Source organism: Notamacropus eugenii, chromosome 2 (genome assembly GCF_028372415.1).
Source record: "Notamacropus eugenii isolate mMacEug1 chromosome 2, mMacEug1.pri_v2, whole genome shotgun sequence".
Lineage (NCBI taxonomy): Eukaryota > Metazoa > Chordata > Mammalia > Diprotodontia > Macropodidae > Notamacropus > Notamacropus eugenii.
In genome coordinates this window covers 94283822-94310528 of record NC_092873.1, presented here as the reverse complement: position 1 = coordinate 94310528, position 26707 = coordinate 94283822, and the positions used below count along the sequence as shown (strand labels likewise).

At 42.9% G+C, this 26707-nt stretch overlaps 1 protein-coding gene across 8 annotated transcripts in view; it reads left to right on the top strand.

The window, feature by feature from the left end:
• The window catches only part of CPNE5 (copine 5), a 209361-nt gene that overhangs the window by 117057 nt on the left and 65597 nt on the right, over positions 1-26707 (top strand). For 4 of the 8 annotated variants that reach the window (XM_072641939.1, XM_072641940.1, XM_072641941.1 and 1 more), the window contains 2 exons: positions 1014-1117; positions 8501-8605. In XM_072641939.1, coding sequence (XP_072498040.1) covers positions 1014-1117; positions 8501-8605 — 209 coding nt within the window. The other 4 variants (XR_011974210.1, XM_072641944.1, XM_072641946.1 and 1 more) reach the window with 4 other exon arrangements.

Here is a 26707-nt window from a genome sequence, read left to right as displayed (position 1 = left end):
GAAAACCAAGAGAGAAGGATGGTTCCAAGATTGTGAACCTACAAGACTGAAAAAATGGTGGTCCCATCAGCAGAAACTGGAAGAGACGATCTCTAAGGTCCTTTCCTGCTCAAAACATTCTGTAAATGCTGGATCAGCCAAAAGCCAAAATTCTCTGCTCATCCATCTGACTTCCTACCATAAATAAGAACTCGGGACTACTGTGAGCACCTATGGGCAACTGGCTATTGGGGAAGTGTTTGTTGAGGATTGAGAGGTAGAAAGATGTCCAAGTTGGATACCAACTCATTTGAACACTCCTGTCTACTCTCTGGCACTATCTCCATTAGGCCAGGCTCTTCTGCCCCCTTCACCCCCATTTCTGTTCCATAGTTTCTTCCTTCCAGTTGTGATCTTCCAAATCCCCACTCCTCCCTTTGGACCCTTTGCCTCTACCTCAGTGGGGACCATTTCTGAACCCTGGTATCCTATGTAACTACTCAGACTAGCCTGTAACATACTTAAATTTGACATCAAACAAACATCGCACCCCTCCCCAATAAAGCCCAAACACTTATTGGGCAATGAAATAGAAATAATATTTACCAAAGAAACAAATGGATTTCACATTCAGCTCAAAAGGTTCTTTTCAGTTAATTATTAAAATCAGAGAATATAAGAATGGGAAGGGACTTTAAAGTTCTTAAAAGTCAATCTTGCTTTACAGCTGAGGAAATCGAGGCCCAGAGACCTAAAAATGACTGGCCTAATGTTACATAGCAAAGTATTGACAGAGCTAGGATTCCAACCCAATCGTGCTATTTGATTCCTGTGTAACCTTAAGCAAAGTTAACACTTTAGAAAAAATAATTGGGTGTATTTTTTGTCAGTGACGCTGGAGAATCTTGGGCTCGATTGCAGTCTTTGGGAGGTCTGCTTTGTCCAGGGCCCTGACCATTTTTTTCCTCCAGAGAATGGGCCAGATCCTTGCTCCTCTCTCTCTTAATCTCTGATGTCTTATTATTTTCCTACAGGATGTTGCCACAATGCAGTTCTGTGCCAACAAGCTGGACAAGAAAGATTTCTTTGGTAAATCGGATCCCTTCCTGGTGTTCTACAGAAGCAACGAGGATGGAACGTGAGTTTCTTCCCAGCTTTCTTCCCCATTTATACCCACTTCCTTTGCCCCTGGAGTGGGCCCAGTGATGGTGACATCACAAACCCTGGATGTTTCTATTGCTGAGGCCCTACTTGGTGTTCCCTCTCTGTAAGTGGGTCTTGTCTGAGGGCGGTAGAGACCTTATTACTGTTGTTTAGTGATTTCCAGTTGCATCCAACCCTTCATGACCCCATTTGGGGGTTTTTTTGGCAACGATGCTGGAGTGGTTTGCCATTTCTTTGTCCAGCTCATATTATAGAGGCAAACAGGGTTAAGGGACTTGCCCAGGGTCACACAGTTAGTACATATCCGAGGCTGGATTTGAAGTCGAGAAGACAAGTCTTCCTAACTCTAGGTCCTGCCTTCTATCCACTGCACTACAAGATGTACGAAACCTCAGGAAGAGAAACTAAGAGCTGGGTGGAAGGAATAGGGAGATAGTACCCAAACCACGAGCAAGGAAAGGAAGGAAAAAAAATCAGTCCGTGAACATTTATTAAGTACATATTATATGCCAGGCATTGTGCTAAGTGTGGAGGATACAAAAAGAAGGCACCTTCTAATCATAAGATCATAGAATTGGAATTAGAAAGAACTTCTGAAGTCTTTTAGTTAAGTTCAACCCTTTCATTACATAGATAGGGAACTGAGAAGCCCAGAGACGTTAAGTGCCCAAGGTCACATAAGTAGTAAATGGTAAAGCTTGGATTCAAACCCAGGTCCTCATCTTTCAAATCCAATGTAGAGACCTGAGTTCAAATCCTGTCTCAGATACTTACTACCCATGAGACCTTAGATGAGTCACTTAACTTCTCTCAGCCTCAGTTTCCTCATCTGTAAAATGGGATAATACCTGCAGAGGGTTGTTGGTGAGGATCAGATGAATTAGTCTTGCAAACCTTATACTGAAATATAAATTCCAGCTATTGTTATTATTAAAAAGGGGTCCATGTCTCATGTCCTTCTCAACTGAAAATTCTAAGGTTCTGTGTAGGAGAAGCCTAGGTGTGTTTTGCTTTAAAAGATAAAAAAGTCAATTTTAAAATCTGAACTTCCAAAAACGGTGAAACTAGTGGGTGATTATTTGCATTACAAAGGGATTCTTTGGTTCACCAAAGGAATTCACTGTAGGATTCCTTTAAATAATTCTTGTTGACTTGAATTTGGAGAGAAAAAAATACCAAAGTGGTTTTAAAATATTGTTCAATATGCAAAAATTCTGTTTGCACCCACAATGAAAATGATGTAAAAGCCAGGTAGACCTGTTTTTAGACATAGGTCTGGTGGGTTCTAGGGAGGTGGCACAGCAATGCCCAGAAGGCCAGGCCAGCTGGCTTAATGGTACATACTGCTTAGCCAAATGTGGAGAACCACTGTGGGATCTTAGCATAGGAGTGACAGGATGAAAACAGAGTTTGAGGAAGATTATTCTGACAGTGTGTGTAGGATGGATCAGGGGGGGAGGGACTCGTGACAGGAAGAGAGCAGGTAGGAGGCTGTTGCAGCAATCCATGCGTGATGTGATGAAGGCCTGGATAAGGGTGGTGGAGAATGGTGGAAAGGGAGAGAGAGAGAGAGAGAGAGAGAGAGAGAGAGAGAGAGAGAGAGAGAGAGAGAGAGAGAGAGAGAGAGAGAGAGAGACAAAGATTGAAGAGAAGAGGAGAGAAAGAAGCACAGGATGGGGAGAGAAAGAACAGGAGAGAGGGGACAGAGAAAGAGAGAGGAGAAGGAGAGAGAGGAGAGAGAGAAGGGCGGGGAAGAGAAGAGAGAATGAGCCACTCAGGAAGGACTTAGTGATGGAATGAAGGTGAGGTAAAGAAGGGAGGGCAATTAAAGAGGCTTTCCAAGTGTTTGAGGCTAAGAGACCTCATGTTGTTGATGGTAACGGAAAATTAGCGGGCAAAGAGAAGCAATTTATTTAAAATTTTTTAGTGATGCCTTTTGTTTTTTTATATCACCTTTATATTGGGATATATCCCATCTTTCTCCCCAGCCCCCTCACCAACTCATTCTTTGTGACAAAATAAAAAATAAATAAATAAAAAGAAAAGGAGAAAAAAGCGGTTCAATAAAAGTAACTAAGCCATCTCATGAGTCTGACAGTATATGCAGTGTTCCACACCCATGGTCCCTCACTTCTACCAAGAATGGAGGGAGGAACACTTTTTCATTGTTCACCTCTGGGCCAAACTTAGGATTTAGAATTTCCAATATTCTATTTATTTTGTGGTTGTTCTTTTCACTCATGTTGTAGTCATCGTGCATGCTGTTTTCCTTGTTCTGCTTCTTTCACTTTTGCATCAGTTCTTATGTCTTCCTGGGCTTTTCTGAATTCTTCATTGAGTATCCATCAATTCTGGTAGCATTCCAGACTATTCACGTTGGTTTAACCATTTCTGAATAGTTTATATTTTGACACTCAAAGTACAAAGCGAAGTTTAGGAAAACCAAGCAAAGGTAATCATGCAGGCTGCTGGAAATCACAAAATCATGGCACCCCAGAGCTGGAGAGGACCTTCAAGAGATTTAGGGCTAAGGAGAACATAGAGGGCTAAAGATGTAGGTTGGTAGCGGTCCCTCTACAGGAAGTAGGTGGAACTACAAGAGCCAATGAGCTCATGGTAGAGGGAGAGAGGGTAAAAAGAGAACAGAAAGCCTTGGGGCTTGTGATAACCCAGACTGGGGGCAAAGCAGAGAAGAAAGAAGAAGGAGAAATGAGCAGCTAGAGAGATGGTATGGAAAGACAGAACAAACCTTTGGGCCAGAGAGAGTTTCAAGAAGGAACAAGTGATTTTATAGCATAAAAGGCTATTGTGATGAATGAGAATTGGGGAGATGCATAAAACTTCCATCAGCCAGAGAGGAAAGGGTGGTGAACAAAGAGTCAAGAAGACTTGGGTTCTAATTCTGCCTCTGAAACATACTGACTGTGTGACCTTGGACAAGTCAACTTCTCCTTGTCCTTGAGAAGTTTCTAAAACTAGGAGTTGTAGAACTGAGGAGATCTGTAGTGGGGGAGGGATTTTTCCCTATATCAATGAAAGCACAAATAGAGACTAAAAAAAGATCTTAGATTTAGTGTTGGAAAAAATCTCAGAGATCATTGAATCTAGTCCAGTGGTTCCCACTGGTTTTTATTCTGAGAATCCCTTTTAAAAGTCATAAAATGTTGTGAACTCCCAGGGTAATTTAATATGTTCATCATCATATTCTTTACATTTATGTACCACATAAGAGGCTATTGATTTTTTTTTAGCATGAAACAGGTATTAGAGAACCACAAAATGGGAACTACTCATCTAGTCTGCCCCATATACAAAGGGAATCTTCACCAGAGCATATCTGACAAGGGCTTGCTTGTCTAGCCTCTTCTTAAAGACCTCCAATGAGATAGTGAATATAGGATCTAGAGTTGGAAGGAACCTGAGAGGCCATTTAAACACAATGGATAGAGCACTGGGGCCAGAATAGGAAGACTCCTTTTCTTGAGTTCTAATCCGGGCTCATACGCTTACTACCTGTGTGACCCTAGGCAAGTCACTTAACCTTGTTTGCCTTGGTTTCCTCATCTGTACAATGAGCTGGAGTAGGAAATGGCTAACCATTCCTGTATCTTTGCCAAGAAAACCCTAAATGGGGTCCCAGAGTCAAACACAGCTGACCAAGCTCAACAACAAAAAAGTCTACCCATGTCTTTCTAACCATCTTGGCAGCTGTGTAGGATGGTAGGTAGAGCATTGTTCATGAACTTAGGAAGACCTGAGTTTGAATCCATTTTCAGACACTAGCTGTGTGATCCTGGGACAAGTTATGTAATCTCTGTCTGCCTCAGTTTCTTTTATTTTAAAGTGGGGATAATAACAGCACCTACTTCCCAGGGTGGTTGTGAGATGATATATGTAAAGGGATTAGCACAGTGCCTGCCACATGGTATGCACTTAATAAACATTTGTACCTTTTCCCTGAGGGGAGGGAGCAGGTAGGTGATGCAGTGGATAGAGTACTGGGCCTGGAGTCATTTCCTAACTTTATGACCCTGAGCAAGTCACTTAACTTTGTTTGCCTTGGTTTCCTCATCTGTAAAATGAGTTGGAGAAGGAAATGGCAAACCACTGCAGTATCTTTGCCAAAAAAACCCCAAATGGATTCACAAAGAGTCAGACAGGACTGAAACGACTTAACAATATCCTTTCCCTCTCATTCTACAGATGAGGAAACTGAGACCAAGAGAGTTTAAGAAACTTGCTCCAGTCACATGGGTTGTGACAGAAATGGAATTAGAACTCAGGTCCTATAGATTCTGAATCCAGTGCTCTCTCCACTAAACCACATTGCTTTTCAAATAAAGATGACGTGGTCCAGAAGCTTGACCCTAAAGAATGAGATAAATAGAATAATCATTGGAAGATGCTTGGGGAGATGCTTTTTCAAGTCAGGAGAAACCTGGACATAGTTACCAATGATAATAATGGTGATGAAAATGATTTTGAAGGTGATGATAACCCCTAGCACTTTCTAGTTTTAAAATTGCTTTGTATTGGTATTTCATTTTAGCCTCACAAACCCTTTGGGGTAGGTAGTATGATTATTTTTGCCCCACTTTTAAGAATAAAGGGGAAACATTGAGGAAGAGAGAGAGACAGAGAGAGAGAGAAAGAGACACAGAGACAGAGACACAGAGAGAGACAGTGAGAAACAGAGAGACCAAGAGAGGGAGAGATAGAGATACAGAGAGAGACAGAGAGACAGAGAGAGAGACAGTGAGAGACAGAGAGAGACAGAGAGACCGAGAGAGAGAGACCAAGAGAGACAGAGAGAGACAGAGAGACTGAGAGAGATACAGAGAGACAGAGAGAGACAAAAATAGAGAGACAGAGGGTGGGGAGAAAGAGAGAGAGGGAGAGAGAAAGGAGGAAGAGGAAGAGAGAGATGGAGAGAAAGAGAGGAAGAGACAGAGACAGAGAGAGAGACAGTGAGAGAGACAGAGAGAGAGACACACAGAGAGATAGAGAGACAGAGACAGAGATAGAGATAGAGAGACAGAGACAGAGCGACAGAGAGAGAGACAGAGAGAGACAGAGACAGAGACAGAGAGAGACTCTGAATTGCCTAAGGTCAAATAGCTAGTTAAGTGGCAAAATCGGGATTTGAATACACATCTTCTGACTCAGAATCTCCAAGTCAGAAGGGTTCCCTAAGGCCATCTACATCTAGTCTCCTTGAACAGGAATCCTATCTAAGGTTGCCAGACAAGAGGGCGTTGATTCCAGTTTTTGCTTCTCCAGTGAGAAGGAACCTGCTTTCTCCCAGGGCATCCCATTTCATCTTAGAAAATGTTTCTTTATATCAAGTCTAAATTTGCCTCACAGCAACTTCTATCCATTGTGACTAGTTCTTCCCTTGGGGGAAAATAATAATAATTTGATTTACAGATTGCTTTAAGGTTTATGGTACACTTTTACATTATTGTTGTTCAATCATATCCAACTCTTGGTGACCCCATTTGGGGTTTTCTTGTCAAAGATACTGCAGTGGTTTTCCATTTCCTTCTCCAGCTCATTTAACAGATGAGGAAACTGAGGCAAACAGGAGTAAGTGACTTGCCCAAGGTCACACAGCTAGCAAGTGTCAGAGGCCAGATTAGAACTCAGGTCCTCCTGATTCCAGGCTTGGCATTTTATCTACTGCACCACTCAGCTGCCCTTCTTTTATATTCATTATCTTATGCAGTCTTCACAATTACCCTGTGAGGCAGCTACTACAGGTATTGTACAGATGAAGAAACAGAGGCTGAGAGAGATAAAGTGGCTTGACTAGAATCATTCAACTAGTAAATGCTGGAGGTAGAATTTGAACTCACGTCTTCCTGACTCTGACACTCTGTGCACTATAACATTCAGCCAATCAGAGAAAGTCCCCAGAACCAGTGCCCTTCCCACTAGAGCACACTGTCTTTGGGATGTGAAGGAAGGAAATTCTTTTTGGGTTCAAGTGAGATGGATGGATGGAGAGAAAGGTCTGTCAGGTCTGCACCATCATCTTCTAAGCTAGGACTGATCATAGGACCCCAGATCTGAGGCCATTTAGTCCAATCCGCTCATTTTACAGATGAGGAAACTGAGGCTAGATGACTTGCCCAAGGGTCAGAGGCAGAATTTGAACACGAGCCCTTTGACCAGTGTTCCTTCCTCTGTAGTACATTAGGGATATTGGTCTTCTGATGAGATAGTGTCTTCCTCTTCTGTTAGAGCAAATTCTTCCTTATGCTCCTTGCCTCTGGCAAACCCTTCATTTTTCTTATTATCACTATGTAGTTTAAAAAAGGGGGGGTAGGTGAAGGGAGCAGCTAGGTGGCATAGTGGATAGAACATTGGGCCTGGAATCAACAAGATTTGAGTTCAAATCCAGCCTTAGACACTAGGTGTGTGACTCTGAGCAAGTCACTTAACCCTGTTTGCCTCAGTTTCCTCCTATATTAAATGAGTTAGGAAAGGAGATGACCAACCATTCCAGTATCTTTGCCAAGAAAACCTCAAATAAGGTCATGAAGAATCCAACATGACTGAAAACAACTCAACAATAGTTTTTAACATCAGCACTATATTTGGAGTCAGAAGACCTGGATTCCAATTGTGGTTCAGCTTAGCTACCTGTATGACCACAGACAAACCAGTTTTTTTCCTCAGGCCCTCAGTTTCCATCTGTTAAAAATTTGTGTGTGGGTGGATTAGATGGTCTCCAAGTTCTCTTTCAGACCCAAATCCTCTGATTTTCCTTTCCCTGGACCTCCTCTAACAGAACTGGGAATTTCCATGTTCAGTCTTGCAACTGACCCTGGGGGTCAGCCCTCCCTACACCCCTCCTTTTTAGCTGAACACTTGAGTGGGTGGGTGATAGACACAGAGAAAAGTAATGGTGAGATGTGATGACAGTCATGACATTTTGACTGGGAAATTTCCTAAGAATAAATGGCAGTCTGTGTGGGCCCGGGCAGATCACATGGAAATACACGTGTGACCTTTCCAACTGTGACATGCACAGGGATGTAGCCTCATTGACTCAGGGAGGAAACAGTCTGCTCCCTCTCTCTCCTCTTGACTTCATATTCCTGCTCCCTCCCTAATCTCTGGTCCTGACTTTATACCCCTGTACCTTGTTCCTTTTTTCTGGTTCACCCACGTGGAGGAACAATTTCCCCTTCACAGATGGGCCGGAGCCAGGGATGGATGGAGCAGGGCCCTTGGGTATGGCTCAGGGTAGGGTGGAGGGAAGATGGAGGCAGGGAGGCTGGACTGGGCATACTTGGGGGAGGTATGTTATGTGCATCTGATGTTCTGGACCTTTTCCCCTCCATCTCATTAGGTTCACCATCTGTCACAAGACAGAAGTCATGAAGAACACTCTGAATCCTGTGTGGCAAACCTTCTCCATTCCTGTGAGAGCCCTCTGCAATGGAGACTATGATCGGTGAGATTAGAAATGCTCCTCTTTTTCCTCCATCCCTCTCCCCACTCAGGTGATATGACTTAGATTGGTGAGCCATAGATCTCTCTCCCAAAACCAGGTTCTTCCAACTTCTTTCTGCCCCTTCCCTTTCCTCCTATTTCCACTAGTCAAGCAACTCCATTCCATCTTCCCCAGTTATAATAACTGCTTCTCTGCTTTCCTAGCTGCCCTCCCATAGGATACAGTTGGGATAAACTACCTCTCCAGGGTAGGGGTCATCTGGAAAAGCCAAGGGCCCACCCGGAGGCCTGCTACACTCTTCTGGCTAACAGCTCCAAATAAGGAGTCCCCATTCTTTCCTAAGTCACAAGGACACTTTGGGATATAAGTACCTTGAGGGCAGGGTCTAGGGTTTTGCCTTTCTTTGTACCTTCAGTGTTTTGCACAGTGCCAGGCACATAGTAAGCCCTTAGTAAGTGCCTGTTGGCTGATTGACTAAGGCCTTGGCATTTAAAAGTCAATAAAATCAGAGGTGAGAGGCCTCTCCAAGTTACCTCTCCTGACAGGCATTCCCTTGCCACCAAGAGCTGCCAGAGAGGAAGAGGAGCATAGGGGAAGGGGAAGAAGGATCATAGAGGGAATCAACCAATCATGAATCACCAAGTATTCATTAAGTGCCTACCAGTTGCCAGGCCTGGGGATGGGGAATATTGTTCTGTAGCTTCATTAGTATATCAAACTCCATGGGAGGAACCTCTCCCAATGCAAGCTGTTAGAGCCTTCTGATCTTAGCACTGAGTGTTTAGGTGAATTGACTTGTCCCGCACCACACAGCCAGTTTATGTCTGGGACTTGAATTCAGGTCTTCCTTCCTTTGAGGCCAGCTCTCTGTCTTCTTTCATTGCTGTTCAGTCATTTCAGTCATGTCTGACTCTTCATGTCTTCATTTGGGGTTTTCTTGGCAAAGATACTGGAGTGGTTTGCCATTTCCTTCCCCAGCTTATTTTACAGAAAAGGAAACTGAGGCAAACAGGGTTAAGTAACTTGTCCAAGGTCACGCAGGTAGCTAGTAAGTTTCTGAGGTCAGATCTGAACTCAGGAAGATGAGTCTTCCTGACTACTCACCTAGCATTCTGTGTATTATGACACTCTGCTATATTATCTGCTATACTGCCTACCTTTGAAATGAATCAAGACTTTGCCCTCAAGACTCTTTTGTGGTATCTGAGGAAACTATATGTACACATATGAATATATATGGCATATACAAGACTTACAGAATCTTAGAGTTCAAAGAGACCTCAGAAACCATCAGAAACCAACCCCTACTCGAACAGGAATTCCTTTTACAAGATTCCTTGCAAAGTCATCTGGCTTCCATTTTGTAATGGCTGAAATCTAGTCCTATTTCATTGGATCATAGAAGTTTTCTAGTCCCATCTGCTTACTTTACAGATTGGTAAACTGAGGCCCAGAGAGGTTTAAGTAATTTTTTCCAAGGATAGTAAGTGACAGGGTCAGGATTTTAAATTAAGTCCTCAGACTCTAAATTCAACACTCTTTCCATTGTATCATGCTGCTGCCTCAAATCTGAACTCCATGATCTGGCCTTGGTCCTGTGGGCTCGGCTGCACAGAACCATACATAGACTGACTGTTCAGGCTGGAAAGGACCTTTGCCTAGACCTCATTTTACACCTCCTCCAGGGGAGGACTGAGTCCCAGAGAGGGGAAGTGATCTGCAAAGCATCACCCAGTGAATCATGGTTGTAATTCTAACTCTTTGGTCTGGGTTCTGGGACCCAAGGTCTGTGGCAGAGGAAAAGGAGGCTTTCATGGGCATGAGCAAACAATCTCAGGGCCTGTGAGTTGAAAGGGAATTCCTTTCTTATCTCCAGAGAAACTATCTCTATAAAGTCCCTGAAGCATCTAGGTCATACAGTGGATAGAGCCCTGGGCCTGAAGCTGGGAAGACCTGAGTTCAAATCTGTCCTCAGACACTAGTTATTTGACCCAGAAAAAGTCATTTAACCTCCATCTGCCTCAGTTTCCTCAGTTGAAAAGTGGAGATAATAATAGCACTTATCTCCCAAGGAATCAAATGAGATAATATTGCAAAGTACTTGTTTTCTAAAAAATTTTAAAATTTTTATTCATTTTGAACTTAAAGACAAAAAAGTCATTTCCATGTACACAGCATAACATAGAGGATTCAGTATATAAAACCCTGAATTTCTCTTTCAGATTTTTTTTTTAAATCTATGTAGTAAAATACTTCATATTGTTTTCAAAGCTACCCTGCTTTTCTGTCCTTCCTTCGAAGTTTTCTTTTGTTCTCTGTTGTGTACTTTTTATTTTTGCCTTTATCTGTACCTGGTTAGCACCATGCTAGTCATTTGGGCTAACACAGGGGCTTAATAAATGCTTGTTCCTCCTATCTCTTTACAATTTAAAAGTACTTTATGCACATCAGACTGGTGAGTGAGGTAGCAGAAGGAGGAGACAACATGGATACAGTGGGAGGAAGACAGTTCAAATCTCACCTCTGTCACTGCCTGTGTAGACTTGAGAAAAATTGTTTAACTTCTTCAGGACTCAGTTTCCTCCTCTGTAAAATGAAGGGATTGGAATAGATAGCTTCTGAAATAAAATTGCTTAACTTCCCCTGAAATAAAGTTGTTTAACTTCTTTAAGACTCAGTTTCCCCCTCGGTAAAATGAGGACTAGATGACTTCTGAAAGTCCCTATAAACACTGTGCCCATTTTACAGATGAGAAAAGAATCTCAGAAAGATTAAGGCCCTCCTTTTTCCCTGCCCCCTTCTCCAAAGCCTAATAAATGGGGGAGGTCCCATTTGAGCTCTGGTCACCTAATTCCAAGTCCATTCTTTTTTACATGATGTCACATTGCCCATGATGTCTGGAGTCCTGAGGTTGCTGTCTACCTCACCCTTCTGACCTTCCAGCTGGTGGAAAAGATGCTTACCAGTTTGTATTTACCCAATTTATTTCAACTAAACTCAGTGGTACTTAGTCAAAGTATCTAGTGTTTGGGTCAGAGTTAAGATCTAGTCTTGGTCCAGTTCAAGGGGGTTCATGTAGTGATGAAAATGTTTGACAAGGACTCCAGAATACCTGAATTTTAGTTGTAGCTCCAGCATTAATGGAGCTAGAAATTTCAGTTCAATTCAATTTAAAGTGCTTATCATGTGCCCCGCACTGGGGATACAGAAGCAAAATAAAGCTGCCCCTGCCCTCAAGAAGTTTATAGTCTAGTCTAACAAACCTTGGCCAAATCATGGGACCATAGATCTATAGCCGGAAGGAAACTTCGAGGAGGAAACTGAGTCCTGAAGAAATTAAGCAATTTTGTTCATCTATACAGGTAGTGACAAAGGTGAGATTTGAACTGTCCTCCCGCTGTATCCATGTTGCCTCTCCTTTCTGCTAGCTCCCTCACTGGGCTGATGTACTTTTAAACTGTAAAGGGATAGGAGGAATAAGCATTTATTAAGCTCCTACTTTTAGCACAAGAGACCAGTACTATGCTAAACAAGCATTTTGCAGTATTATCTCATTTGATCCCTTGGGAGGTAGGTGCTATTATTATCTGCGTTTTTCAGTGAGGAAACTAAGGCAGATAGAGGTTAAATGACTTGACCAGGGTCACACAACTAATCCAACTCCCTCACTTTACAGATGAAAAAAAAACTGAGGCCCATGGATGTAAACTGACTTGCCTAAGGTCACATACCTACTAAACAGTAGAGTTCATTCTGGTGAGAAATCACAGGAGACAATGTGTGTGAGTGTGCCTTGGGAGTCATAAACTACTTGCTTATTATTAAACCATCTGACTAGATTCCATTCTCAGCCTCAGATTTTTTGAAGTCTTAGAAAGTGTAGAAGCTTGGTGATGGAAGGGGCATTATGAGTCAACCCCTCCACCTCAAACACAAGTAGCCTCCAAAATAGCACAACCACAGCATTCAAAGGACAGTCCTTTGCTTATAAAACCAGGGGTTTTATAACCCAGGGGGTGGGTCTGGTTGGCCTCCAATTTCCTTCCATGTCTAGATTTATGATCCTATGGAATTTCCTATAGACCATTGTGTGACATTGTTTGTTTAACTGTCGGGAAGAACTGTGACCATCCCATTCAGACTAAAGAAACTGCTCCAAGCTTCCCTCCAAGACCCAGAGCCTGTTCTGTTAGGCAGATAGTCCATCGGGGTATACTGAAGTTTTGTTCACAGAAAACCAGTCCCATTTTCTTTCTGGTCCTCACTTTCCTCAGCTCTAAAACAATGTGCTGGATTCTGTTTAAATCTTATAGGTGGTAAATTTCCTTGGGCTTCAGTTTTCTCATCGGCGAAATGAGGGAACTAGCCTAGGTGGTTGCTAAGGGTTGTCTTGGCTCTAATCACGTATGAATGTTGGGTATCCAGGCTTTCAAGATTGACAATCAATTGATCAATAAACATTTATTAAGTGTCTACTGTGTGCCAGGCACTATGCTAAGTGCTGGAGCAAAAGACAGTCCTTTCTCTCAAGTTTACAATCTAATGGTAGTCATTGGACCTAATGACCTCTGACCTCTGAATTTGCTCCTGTCAGGAGTCTGGAATAGCAGTCACTGATGGAGTTTGACATTAAGGGGAACAGACTCCATTCTGCCAACAGCAAGAATTGTCCCAAGCGGCAGATTAAAAAAACAGATGAGAAAGTTTTAAATCAAGTTTATTTACAGAGCTATTACATAATGTCTTCATTGGATCTCAGGATACTTGGGCCATTTTTGCTTATTAAGTTTATGGGAAAACTTTCAAAGTGCCAAATATCACCGGTGCTTTGAAATGTATATTTAAAAAAATATTCCCAAACTATCACCATTATATGCATTCTTAGTTTTTGTCCTTTAAGACATTTTAGACAGATTTTTTTTAGCTGGTAGCTCAAGTCTACCAACTCTTTCTACTTTCATGCCTGTTTCATTCTGAGAGGGTTTTCCAGAGCCACAACATTCACCATTCCTTACTATTCATTATGTTTCCCAACTTGAACTTGGGTTCCTGTCCTCTCCCCTTCCCTCCCCTTTTCTCGCCTTCCCTCCCTCCTCCTTTTCTCCCTTCCCTTTTGCTCCCTTTCCCTTCTCTCCTCTCCCCTCCTCTCCCCTTCTCTACCTACCTCTCCCCTCTTGATCACAGTCCTGTTCCCAGTACTAATCATCATGGAAACTCAAACCTGAACTTGAATGGTGACTGTGTGGGTGGAGAGAAGGAGATGTATACAAGAGACAAAAGTCAGAAACAAATGAGATTTGGAAGCTATTTGGATATGTGAGAATGATAATATAGTCAGATAGTGCTTTAAGATTTGTAAAGAGCTTCATGAATATTGTCTCATTTTATCCCCACAACAACTGTAGGAAGTAAGTGGTATTCCCATTTTATGAATGAGGAAATTGAGTCAAACTAAGGTCACATAGCAAGTAAGTGTCTGAGATTGGATTTGACCTTTGGTCTTCCTGGCACCAGGGAAATTGGGAACACAGGGAAGTGGTGCCCTTGGTGGTAATGAGGAATTTCATAGGAGGGAAGGGTGGTAAACATGTGGAGTTTGACATGCCTGTGGAATGTCCAGTTCCACATGAACAATGGTTCCAAGGTCAATGATGCCTGCACCATTTGACCAAGCCTTGGGTGTGTCTATCAGAGATTGTGGGACTCAGCATTAGAAGAGCTGGTTTTGAATATGGCCATGGACAACTGAGATCAATCCATAAACATTTGCTGAGCACTTACTGTGTGCCAGATGTTGTGCTAAGCATTGGGGGACACAACAACAAATCAAAAACAATCCCTCCTCTTACATTCTAGCAAGGGAGACAAGAGTTTTTCCCTCTGTCACATGGGAAGAGTCGCTGTCATTATCATCACCGTCATTATGTGCCAGCACTGTGCTAAGTGCTTTACAAATATTATCTCATTTTTTTCCTCACCTTGGAAGATAAGTGTGAAGAATTGTCTTCATTTTTCAGCAAAAGAAACTGAGGCAGGCAGAGGTTAAGTGACTTGCTAGACAGTATCTGAGGCTAGATTCCAACTCAGGTCTTCCTTATTCCAGGTTCTCACAACAATCATGTGAAGTAGGTACTATTATTATCCCCATTGTACAGATGAGGAAACTGAGTTAGATGGAAGTTAAGTAATTTGTCCAGTGTCACAGAGCTAGTAAGTGCCTCAGTCTGGATTTGAACTCAGGCCTTCCTGATTCCAGGCCCAGTCCTCTATCCATACTCTACCCTACCCAACTTAGAAGGTAGTTTTCAGGAAACTGCTATGTAAACTGTGGACTTCTGAGGAGAGACTGAGGCTGGTGACTTTGCACAGCCCTCACTCTTGAAACCAATTCACTTACAAGTCATGGCATCATCTTCCTGATATCATGGTCCTCTTTGAGAATGAAGGACAAACCACACACAATGTATATTGTAAAGCGTTAGGTACATGCGAGTTCTTCTTTTGACTTCCCTATAGTACTCTGCTGCTGCTTGGCTTGCAGTTTGGCACCCCATGGTCCTTCTTCTAAGACTTTGAGCTTGAGGGGTGGGGTTAGGGACATTGAAGGTGTGCCTTTGACAGAAGTGAGGAAGTTCATAGGGGCACAGGTTGAGTTGGAAGGGACTTTAGAGTCATCTGGTCTACCTTTCTCATTTTGCAGATGAGGAAAATGAGACCCAAAGAAATTAAATTACTTGTCCAGGGTCACACAGGTAAGTAAGTAGAGGAGACAGCATTTGAATTCAGATCCCATGATTCCACTAGATCGTGTCACCAAGCTGTGAAGGGACATAGTAAATATACTCATCTCTAAACATACTGATTCTGTGAGGAGCAGAGTAGTGGAGGTGTTGAATTCAGTTTTCACTTTACTGAGTCTGAGATAACTGTGGGGTGCACAAGGAGAAGGCAAGAGAGAAGTTGGAGTCACAGATGGAAAATATGGAGTCATTGGCAGTCATTTCAGAGAATGAACGTAGAGGACGAGGGGTGTGGAGGGCTAAAGACTGAATTAGGGGCTACCCATACCTAGGAAGCAAAAGCAAGAAGAAGAGATGACAAGGAAAATGAGAAAAGAAAAATCTTTACCATCTTCAAAATAAGCAAGCATTTTAAAATCTTCTTAAAGTTTATAAATATTATCTTTTTATGTTCTATTTTTTAAAAATTGTTAAACAGATAGTCAGGTGCCTGATACAAGGTGATGAAATGGATAGAGTACCAGCCCTAGATTCAGGAGAACCTGAAATCAAATATGATCTCAGACACTTACTAGCTCAGTGACCCTGAGCAAGTCACTTCACCCTATTTTCCTCAGTTTCCTCATCTGTAAAATGAGCTGGTGAAAGAAATGGTGAACCACTTCAGTATCTTTGCCAAGAAAATCCCAAATGGGCTCACAAAACAAACTAATCGACAAAACAACAATATAAATGTTAGCTATTATCATTAAACATCTCCCTATTACATTTTAATCTGATTTGGGGTCTACACTGGGCCATGAATTATAAATATTATCTCATTTCATCCTCACAACAACCCTGAGAGGTAGGTGCTATTATTATCCCCATTTTACAGATGAGAAAACTAAGAGGTTAAATGACTTGCCTTGGGTCACACAGCTAGGAAAAATGTCTGAGGCTAGATTTGAACTCAGGTCTTCCTGATTCCAGGTCCAGTACTATAGCTACAGGAGGAGAATTTTAAGGAAGAAGAGCATATGCTCTCCAATTCAACAGACAGGCTGAGGATGCAAACTAAGGAGCTTGTTACAGTGAAAAGATTTTATCTAAGATCTTGGATTCAAACTTTAAATCCTGGTTCTATCCCTTATTATGTAACCTTGGACCAGTCATTTAACCTCTTAATTAAGCCTCAGTTTCCTCTCCTGTAAAACAAGGGGGGGTTAGACCGGGTGGCCTCACTAAAGTCTTACCCAGTCCCAGATCTATGCTTCTATGAGAATTTTGTGAGATCATAAGAGTTCAATCTAAAATTTATATGGGAGGACATCACTAAAGGATCTTGGAGAGAGCTGTTTCAGAGACAGGACTGGAAGTGAGGGAATTGTGGCTAGTTAGCAGCTCCTCAGAAAAAATTTGGGATGTTTTGTTAATGCCAAACTCACTATGAGACAATACAGGAATATGGCGGCCAAGAAAGTTAACTTGACTTTGGCTTCCTTAAGAGACATGGAACATCCAGAAATAAGGAAGTGATAGTCAGTCATAATATCTATTAAGCACTTACTATGAGTCGGAACTAAGCTACATGCTGGGGTTACAAAGAAAGGCAAAAGACAACCGATACTCTTGACAATCAAACAGGATGAAGATAACACGTAAGAAGAAACTGAAAAGCCAGGAGTAGAGTGGAAAGGTAGAAGCCACCTGACTGAGGTGAGGCATGGGGGGCCTGGAGATAATAAGATCCAGGGGAGTGTAGCTCAGTGGGAAATGATGAGATAGCTGCTCTGGGCACTCTCCTTAAACTGAGGATCTGGGTGGGAGGAACTCTCCACTGTCCATCCGACACCCTCCCTGATCAGAGGGAGAAGGGGGCCATGCAGCGGTAGGCACTAGGAGGTGGAATGGCATCTTGCAAGAAGATGGGCCATGATGAAGTCCAGGAAAGGTGGAACATGATGGAATGAGTCCCAGTGTCCTCTGTGCTGGCCAGATCGCTTTAGGAGTACTGTGTTCAGTCTCAGGTGTCGCATTTAGAAAGCAATGTTAATAAACTGAGGAGCAATCAGAGGAAGGCAACCAAGGTGATGAAAGGTCCAGGGATAATAATAATAGTTAGCATTTATATAGTGTTTTTAGGTTTGCAAAGTACTTTACCATTATCTCATTTTATTCTCACAACAACCTTGGGAGATAGGCACTATTTTATCCCCATATTCAAGATGAAGAAATGGAGGCAGACAGAGGTTAAGTGATTTACCCAGGGGTACACAGCTAGTAAGTCTCAGATGTTGGATTGGATCTCAGGTCTTCCTGACTTCAGATGGACTTTGTTCACCCATTTGTTACATGTCACATGAGAATTATTGAAAGGAGCTGGGCATGTTTACCCTGGAGAACAACACAATGGCTGTGTTCAGGTATTTGAAAGGCAGAATTAGCTTCGAAGAAGAATTAGCCTTGCTTGGTTTGGCCCTGGGAGGAAGAAGCAATGGGAAGAAGCTACAGAGACAGATTTATGCTTGATAAAGGAAACAAAAACTTGCTAGTAATTGAAGCTATCCAAAAGTAGAGTGGGATGCCTTGGGAGGCAGTGGGTTGCCATTCATTGGAGGTCTTCATGCAGAGCCTGAATGCTTACCCGTTGCGTATAGGAGAAGGAGAGTTCTTTTTCAGGTATGGGTTTGACTTGGCTGTTTAAATCCCTTCACCTCTGAAAATTTGGGGTGGGGTTGCAGATCAGACTTTAGGATGCTAAGACTAGAGCGGGTGGTAAGAAAACAGAAGCAGTGGGTGTAGACTGCTCTGGAGAGCTATTTAGCAATGAAAGAAAGGAGAAAAGAGAACTGTGATGGGAAAAGGACAACAGGGTCAAGGGAAAATATTTTTTAAGACTGGAGAGACCTGAGTATGTTTGAAGGTAGATGGACAGAATCCAGTGGAAAAAAATGGATTGAAGAACCAGAGAGAAAGAAAGGGTCCTTGTGGAACCAGAGAGATACTGGAGAGAGGGAGGAGTGTGGTGGATGCAGATTTCTCAAGAGATGGGACAGAACTGGGTGAAGGGGACTCCAGTACCACTCAAAACAATTTTTTCTTTAATAATTTTTATAGATACATTTTATTTTTATATAATCTTTTCTGAATATGTGCTTTCCGTGACCCCAGCCCAAAAGAATAATCCCTTAAATGAAGGCTCTGGAGTCAGAGAACCTGAGTTTGAATCCTTCTTTCATTTCCTAGTTGTGTGATCAGAGGCAAGTCATTTATCATCTGCGAGCCTCAGTTTCCTCATCTAAAAAGTGTCAGACTAATGGCTTTTGAGATCTGCTCCAGCATTAAATCTATGAGCTTGTGATCTTTATTTCAAAGAAATACAAAATTAATCAGCCAATGAGCATTTATAAAATACCTGCTATGTGCCAGGTACTGTGCTCTGTGCTGGAATTACAAAGAAAGGCAAAGGACTATTCCTGCCCTCAAGGAGACAACATTCAAACGGCTATGTACAAACTGGATCTCTCTCTCTCTCTCTCTCTCTCTCTCTCTCTCTCTCTCTCTCTCTCTCTCTCTCTCTGTCTCTGTCTCTGTCTCTTTCTCTCTTCTCTATCTTTCTCTTTTCTCTCTGTCTCTGTCTATGTCTCTCTCTCTTTCTCTCTCTCTCTCCCTTCATCTGATAAATTGGAGATAATCTCAAAGAGAAGGCACTAGGTTTAAGGGTGAGAAAAAAGAAGAAAGAGAGAAAAAACAAGTTAGCAAAACTACCACCGCACCAATTGAGGCACAGTCGCAGACATTTATGTAAACCGTTATTGTGTGAAGAACACTTTGACAGGTACTTGGGGGATCAACAGAGGAGGAAACTAAGGAAGAAAGGAAATAAGTAATTATTCAGTACCTACTGTGTTCTTCTGTGCTAAGTGCTTTACAGTATTATATCATTTGATCCTTCCAACCACTCTGGGAGGTAAGTACTGTTACTTCCCCCATTTTACAGTTGAGTAAACTGAGGCAAGTAGAGGTTAAGTGACTTTTCTGGGGCCACACAGCTAGTGTAGTATCTGAGGACAAATTTAAACTTAGATCTTCCTCACTCCAGGCCCATCAATCTATCCACTGAGACTACTAGCTATCCCTAAGAGTGCTAAAGAGGTTAAGTAACTTGTCCAAAATTACACAAGGTGGTAAGAGATTGAGGTGGGATATAATAATAGTAGCTATTATTATTATAGTTAGCATTTATACAACACTTACTTCATATTAGACACTGTACTAAGCTCATTTGATCCTCACAGCAACCCTGGAAGGTAGGTGCTATTCCAGTTTCCATTTTACAGTTGAGTAAATAGGCATGTAGAGGTTAAGTGAGTTGCCCAAGGTCACACAGCTTGTAAGAATCTGAGGCTGGATTTGAATTCAGATCTTCCTGATTTCAGCTGTATCCACTATACTCTCTAGCTGCCTAGCTGAGTTAAACCCAACCACTCTGATTCTAAAACCACTGCTCTTTCCACTATACCCCATAGCTTCTCTGACATTCTATAGTGCCACTCAATTTCATAAGCATTTACTAAGTGTAGTTGAATAGAGAGCACCTGCCCTGGAGTCAGGAGGACCTGAGTTCAAATCCAGCCTCAGACATTTGACACTTACTAACTTTGTGACCTTGGACATGTCACTTAATCCCAATTACCTAGGCTTCCCCCTCCAAAAAGAATAAAAAGATCAGCTAGGTGTATAGTAGATAGAGCATTGGCCCTATGTGCCAGGCACTGTGATAGGTAACGAGGATGCAAAGACAAAGTGGAAACAGTGCCTGTCCTCAAGGAGATTATATTCTGTGATGGGGGTTGGAGGTGGGGACATCAGGTCCACAGACAAGAGAATACAAAATGTGTATAAAGTAAGTATAAACTTATCCAAGGGCAGGGCAGAGAGCCAGGAGTGGTAATCGGAAGAGGCCAGCAGGCGGGGCTCTTTGAACACCTGCCCAGTCTTTGTCTAAAATGCCTGCTTTCCCACGGTCTCCATCCTACCTCCCCTCCTCATCCCATAATTGATCGAGCAGTAGACAAACAAGAGCTGTTTCCTTCTTGGATTTGGCTTGACTTCTTGGTCATGGGTATAGGTTTCTAGGAAATTCTCTGGAGACTTATGAGAGGTCCCATTAAATGGGAAAGGCTTCAATCTTAGTCTTGACCCAGTGATGTGTCACCTGAGGACCAGCCTAGCTAAATCTTATCACCAAGGAGGTTGATCAATGGGGAGATTACCAATTTTTTTGGGAGGGGGGGCGGGGCTGAAGCGACTCGTAGAAACTATCCACTAAGTCAAAGAAAGGCTGCAATCTTTGCTAGCAGAGGTACCACACACACTGATGACATCATGGATTATTTGAAATAATGAAGCAATAAAATATAAAATGACCTCTGAAAGAAATGAAGCCCTAAGTTGGCATCAATTACAAACACCTTGGGAAAAGGGCACTACCAAAGTAGAACTGGAAGGATAGAGGTGATTGTCTTCAAGAATTGTGGAGTTGGAAAGCCACCTGCTACAACTGGTATTAACAGGAATCCCCTAGTAGAGAATTGGCTTGGGAGTGAGAGAACCTGGGTTCAAATCCTGACTTTGCTCTTTATTACCAATGTGACCTTGGGCACTGATCATGCCCCTAAATGTATGGTTCTTTCTATACCTGTAGCCCATCACCTCAAAACCAAGAGGGGAAGGACTTGTTTCGCCCTAAGTCTTCTGAAGTCATGACTGGTCACTACATTCATCATCCCTTGAACCTCTCTGGGCCTCAGTTTCCTCATCTGTAAAATGGAGTGGTTGAATTAAATGACCTGATGGTCCTTTCAGCTCGAAATCCGTGATCCTAAAATCACTGACAAGTTGCCATCTGACTTCTCAAAAACCTCCAGTGATGGGGAACTCATTACCTCTTGAGACAGCTTTATCAATTTTTTTTTATCCATTTTTGGATAACTCTAATTGTTAGGACATTTTTCCTCCTGTTCAGTTAAAATCTGCCTCCTCAGCAAAACTTCTACCCTTTGTTCCTAGCTCTGTCCTCTTAGTGCATCTTTTCTACATGACAGCCCTTCACATACTCTAAGACATCTATCATATCCCATTCCCTGGAGCCCCCCAAATAAGAATGGTGCTTGGGAAGATGGCTGGATTTAGAGTTAGAAGAATCCTCATTGTACCACTTATTGCCTATGTGACCTCACATAAGTTACCTAACCTCTCTGGCTAAATTTCTCATCTGTGAAATGGATTAGGGAGAGGGATTTGTACTGGATGACCTCCAAGGTCCTTTCCAGCTTTTCTTTCCTAGCCTAAAGACTCTCAGTTCCTTCCTCAGATCCTCCTGGGGCATTGCTTCATATCCCATTCCCACTCTTTTGGATGTGCTCAAACTTGTCAACTATGCCCTTCCTGCCTAGTCTAACCCTATTTCCTCACTACTCTATTGAGGGCAGTAAGGTGGGAGAATGAGTGAGCCAGTGAGGCTTCCTCCCCCTTTCTGACCTCACCTCGCCAGGCACCCTTGCTCTAAAGAGAATTCATTCGGGGTATCAGAATAAGAAGCAGAAACCTTAAAGGACTTGTAAACTCCCCCAGAGAATGTCCAGTCCACCTGGAAATGTGCCAACTGCTAAGGAAGAAGGAGCTTATTAAAATGAAGAGATTGTCACTCTTGGACTGGAATCATGGGAAGGAGAATCCTACAGAGAGGTGTACTTAGTATGCATTGCAATCATAGTAGGGTCTCTGATGATTTTCCCATTGTCCTTGTTGCCTTAAAGAGCATGCGCACATGCACACATAGGTCTGTAATAAGGTTCCCAGGAAGTTATTCCTTCTTTTGTAAACAAATGTTTTATTCATTCTCTTTTCCTTCTTGATATCATTGTCACTTCCCAATGACTTCCTCACCTCCCATCACTGACACAAATAAGGGCACAAGACACAAATGAGTCCTTATTTGTGACACAAATAAGGACAAATAAGAACAGCCAGGCAAAACAAATCAACACCCTGGGTGTTCCCTAAATGTATATACCATTCTGTACCCATAGCTCACCACCTCAATGCCAAGAGGCAAGGGACCTGCTTGAAGAAGACCATGTCTTGTGAAGTCATGAATTCATTAGCATCCTGAACATCCAGTGTTTTCCCTCTAGCTCATTTTGGTCATCCTCATGCTCCTTTCTTCACTCTTTTTCTGTTCACACAAGTCTTCTAGGGTGTTTTTCTGAAGGAGTGTCTCAGATTGGCTCACCAGGGTGAAGAAGGCACCTTGGAACCTCACACAGGAGAAGGGTAGCTGACAGCATAGGAGTGAAGAGGGAAAAGAAGGGGGAAAGGTAGAGAAGGGGGAAGGACAGATGAAATGTTTTGAGACTACTTTGCTGTAAAGAAGAAATAAATTTTATGAGTAGAAAAGCCCCCTTTCATTGCCTGGATCTCTAGAATTCCCTTGCCCTCAGCTCCCATCTGGCAGCTAGGTGGTGCAGTGGATAGAGCCTTGAGCTTAGACTCAGGAACTCCTCTTCATGAGTTCAAATCTAACCTCATATTACTTAGTGGTTATGTGACTGTGGACAAGTCACTTAACCCTCTTTGCCAGTTTCTTCATCTGCAAAAATGAGCTGGAGAAGAAAATGACAAGCCAATCTAGTATTTTTGCCAAGAAAATCCCCAAATGGGGTCACAAAGAGTTGGACAGGACTGAAATGACTCAACTAAAACAACAGCTCCCATTTTTTTTGTAATTGTAATAATTTTATAAGGTTTGCTAAGCATTTTATAAACATGTATCTTGTATTCTCCCTGGGCCTCAGTTTCCTCATCTTACAGATGAGAAATGAGGTTGGACTACATGGCATCCATCTCTAAATCTATAACCCTATGATCATTTATTCCTTATGTGATATAAATAATATGTGTTAAAATATACATAATATATTACATATATTCAAATACATTATGTATCATATAATATATATAATAACACCCAGTGTTATTACAATATAATTGTCATTTTACAGATAAGGAAACTGAGATTCAGAGGTCATGAAGCTATTAAGTGTCTGAGACAGAAGCTGAATCCAGTCTTCCTGACTCCAAGTCCAGTGATCTGTCCACTTCACTATATCGCTCCTCAAGTTATGCTTGTCCTAATACACATACAAATTTCCCAGGACATTGTTCTGCATGACACCATCGACGTGGGTCTGGGGAAAACTAGAGAGCTGGCAGCTTATCTTTGGCACCCTCCCACCTCCCTGTCTTCCTGTCCTGGATTTGTCATCTCCTGGCATGAGCTTCCAAAATTTGGTGTACCACAGCTGAAAAGTCTGCCTGCTTCTGACCCAGTCTGGCCCTTGGCAAACACTTCGCTCCCTGTAAGCCAAGGATAAAGCCAGTCCCGGACAGATCCAAAAAGCAAAGAGCTGGAGACTGTCCAAGTCATTCTCTGAGTCAGTCTCTGAGGGCTCCCCGTGTCCCAGGCCTGGGTTTAGAACATAATCTAACAGGCTTGTGACCAGTCAGTCGTCTCCCTCATGGCCTCTGTTTATACTTTCTGATTCCTAGTGCCAAATACATTTTGTGGGATGGAGACTGCTGGTGTAGGGGTTACTTTTAGGACTCACTGGACTGAGAAGGGGAGGACATGGGCCAATTAGGAAATGGGGAAGATTAGCCAAGTGAGTAGGGAAGGTTGATGCCATAGAATAATGGAAAGGAAGGAAACAACCATTTATTAAGGATCTACTATGTGTAAGGGCAGCTAGGTGGCACAGTGGATAGAGTGGAGCTGACTCATCTTCCTGAGTTCAAATCCAGCCTCAGACACTTATTAGCTACATGACCCTGAGCAAGTCACTTAACCCTGTTTGCCTCAGTTTTCTCATCTGTAAAATGAGGTTGAGAAGGAAATGGCAAACTACTCCAGTATCTTTGCCAAGAAAACCCCAAATGGGGTCAGAAAGAGTCTGAAGAACTGAAAAATGACTCAACAACAATGAAAACTATGTGCCAGGCATTATGCTCTGTGCTGAACACTTTACAAATATTAGCTCTCATTTGATTTTCACAACAATTCTGGGAGGTAGGTGCTGTTATTATTCCCATTTTACAGTTGAGGAAGCTGGGGCAGATGAAGGTGAAGTGACTTGTCCAGGGTCACACAGGCTAGTCAGTATCTGAGGCTGGATTTGAATTCAGGTCTTCCTGACTCCAGGCACTGTGCTCTATCTATTGGATCACCTATCTTTGAACATCAGACTGGGAGTGAGGATGCCTGGGTTTTATATCCAGCTCTGCTACTAACTCACTGAATGACTTTAGACAAGTCATTTCCCTTTGGGGAGACCATCAGAGTTAGTCTCTTTCAAAGGGGGGATTTGGATTTTATGGTAGTCCTGACCTTCTAAGACTTGAAGGTTAGAGAGTCTGAGGTTTTCTAGAAGGCTGGTCTAGTTCAGGGGTGGGGAAGCTGCAGTCTTAAAGCCACACATGGCCCTCTGGGTCCTCAAGTCCCCTTCTTGGGCCCCCTTTGGGCCCAAGATTGGATTCAGTCAAAAGGCCATACTTGAGGACCTAGAAGGCCACATATTGCCTCGGGGCTGCAGGTTCCCTATCCCTTGTCTAAGTGTATTCTGCAAATCCCACCACTGACTGACAAGTCTGTTATCTTCCCTCAGTTTTTTTATTTTAAATTTGTTTTATTTTTCTTTTAGTATATGAGAAGAAATATTACATAATATATGTAATATGAGTTTTGGATATGGAGTCAGGAAGAAGTCAGGGTTCAAATCCCCTCTTTGATACTTACTAGCTGTGTTAAGGTCACACAAGTCTCTTAACCATTCTGAGCCCCATTTTCCTCATCTCTAAACAAAGGGGGTTGAATTAAATGGCCTCTGAAGACTTTTCTAGATCCAGATTTATGATATATGAAAATAACAAATTGCCCCACAGAAGAATTGAGGGAGAAGTATAATTTACAGAATTATTTAAAAGCCCTTCCCCTCTCCACCTTGAACATTTTTTAAAAAGGAGTTGATTTGTGGGAAATTTGATTTACATACAACTTCCCACAAACATTATTATTAACCCAGATGTGTGATTTCACTGGCATAAGGGACTCCTGGTGAGGAAACTCTCTATACCAATTCAGAGAAGCACCTGCTTTGTAACTCCAGAGAGCTGCCTGGGGGGACTGGAGGCAAGTTAAGTGACTTACTGACTCTGGGCAAAGAGCCAGCCTGTGTTAGCAGCAGGACTGGAATGCTGGTGTTCCTGGCTCCGGCTAGCCCCTGTCCTTCTGCTCTCCTCCCTACAATATATCGGTTACCCGAAGAGGACGGTCTATAATAGCGGCTATTGCTTCTCATACACCCCACCTACTTTCTTTCTCCTACCCCTATACACAACACAACAACACACACACACGTACACACAACCCCACTTGGCAAAAGGACAAAGACATCTCAGGAGAAGAATCAGGTCCCAGTATGAGCTCTGATGTCGTCCTGAGCCGGTTCCCTCCCCTGGCTTGACAGGCCAAGTCAGGAGAGAAGATGATACCATGGACAGCTTCTCCTCCCAAAGAGGAGAAAATTTGTCCCCCCTGGCCCACGCCGCTTTCAGGGAGAGCGGATCTCATTTAGCCCATCGGCCACTAATATATGTTTGAGTGCCCAGGGGTCCGTGGCTGAGCGAATGACAGCCTAGGACCGAGTTCAGAGATGGTGGGGCGGAGTCTGCGGGTCATTGGGTCGGACAGACAATGCTGCTGTGCTAGGACTTTGGGGCTGGAGACCAGTGGACCTGGCCCTGGCCAGCCACAAGCCTTCTGAGCTCCATTCTTGCTTCCCTCCTTGTCTCTCTCCCTGACTTCCCCCTCCTCGTCCTTCCTTTTCCCCCTGGGTCCTTCCCTGTGTGGCATAGTAATGAAAGTCTCGGAGCAGGAAGATCGGAGTTCAAATCCTCCCTCTGACATTTACTCTCTGTGTCAGGCTTGGCCAGCTCACCAAGCCCGCAGTTCCTCATCTGTAACATGAGGGGTAGGCTTGTCAGGTCCCTTTTAGTTCTAAATCTATGCTCCTAACCTCCAGTTTTCAGACATCTCCCCCTTTTCTTCCTTTTGCCGCACCCCTCCCCTTCCCAGGGTTTCTTCCACCCTCCTCGCTCTTAGTTTCTCCCTTTTTCTTTCCCCCCTCCCTTTTCTGACCTCTGTCTCCCTCCCGTGTCTTTTCTCCTCTCCTCCCCAGACTTCATCTCTTTTCCCTTCCCCCACCCTGACCTCTCTTTTCTGCCCCATCCCTTCTCTTCTCTTATGCCCTCTTCTTTCTTT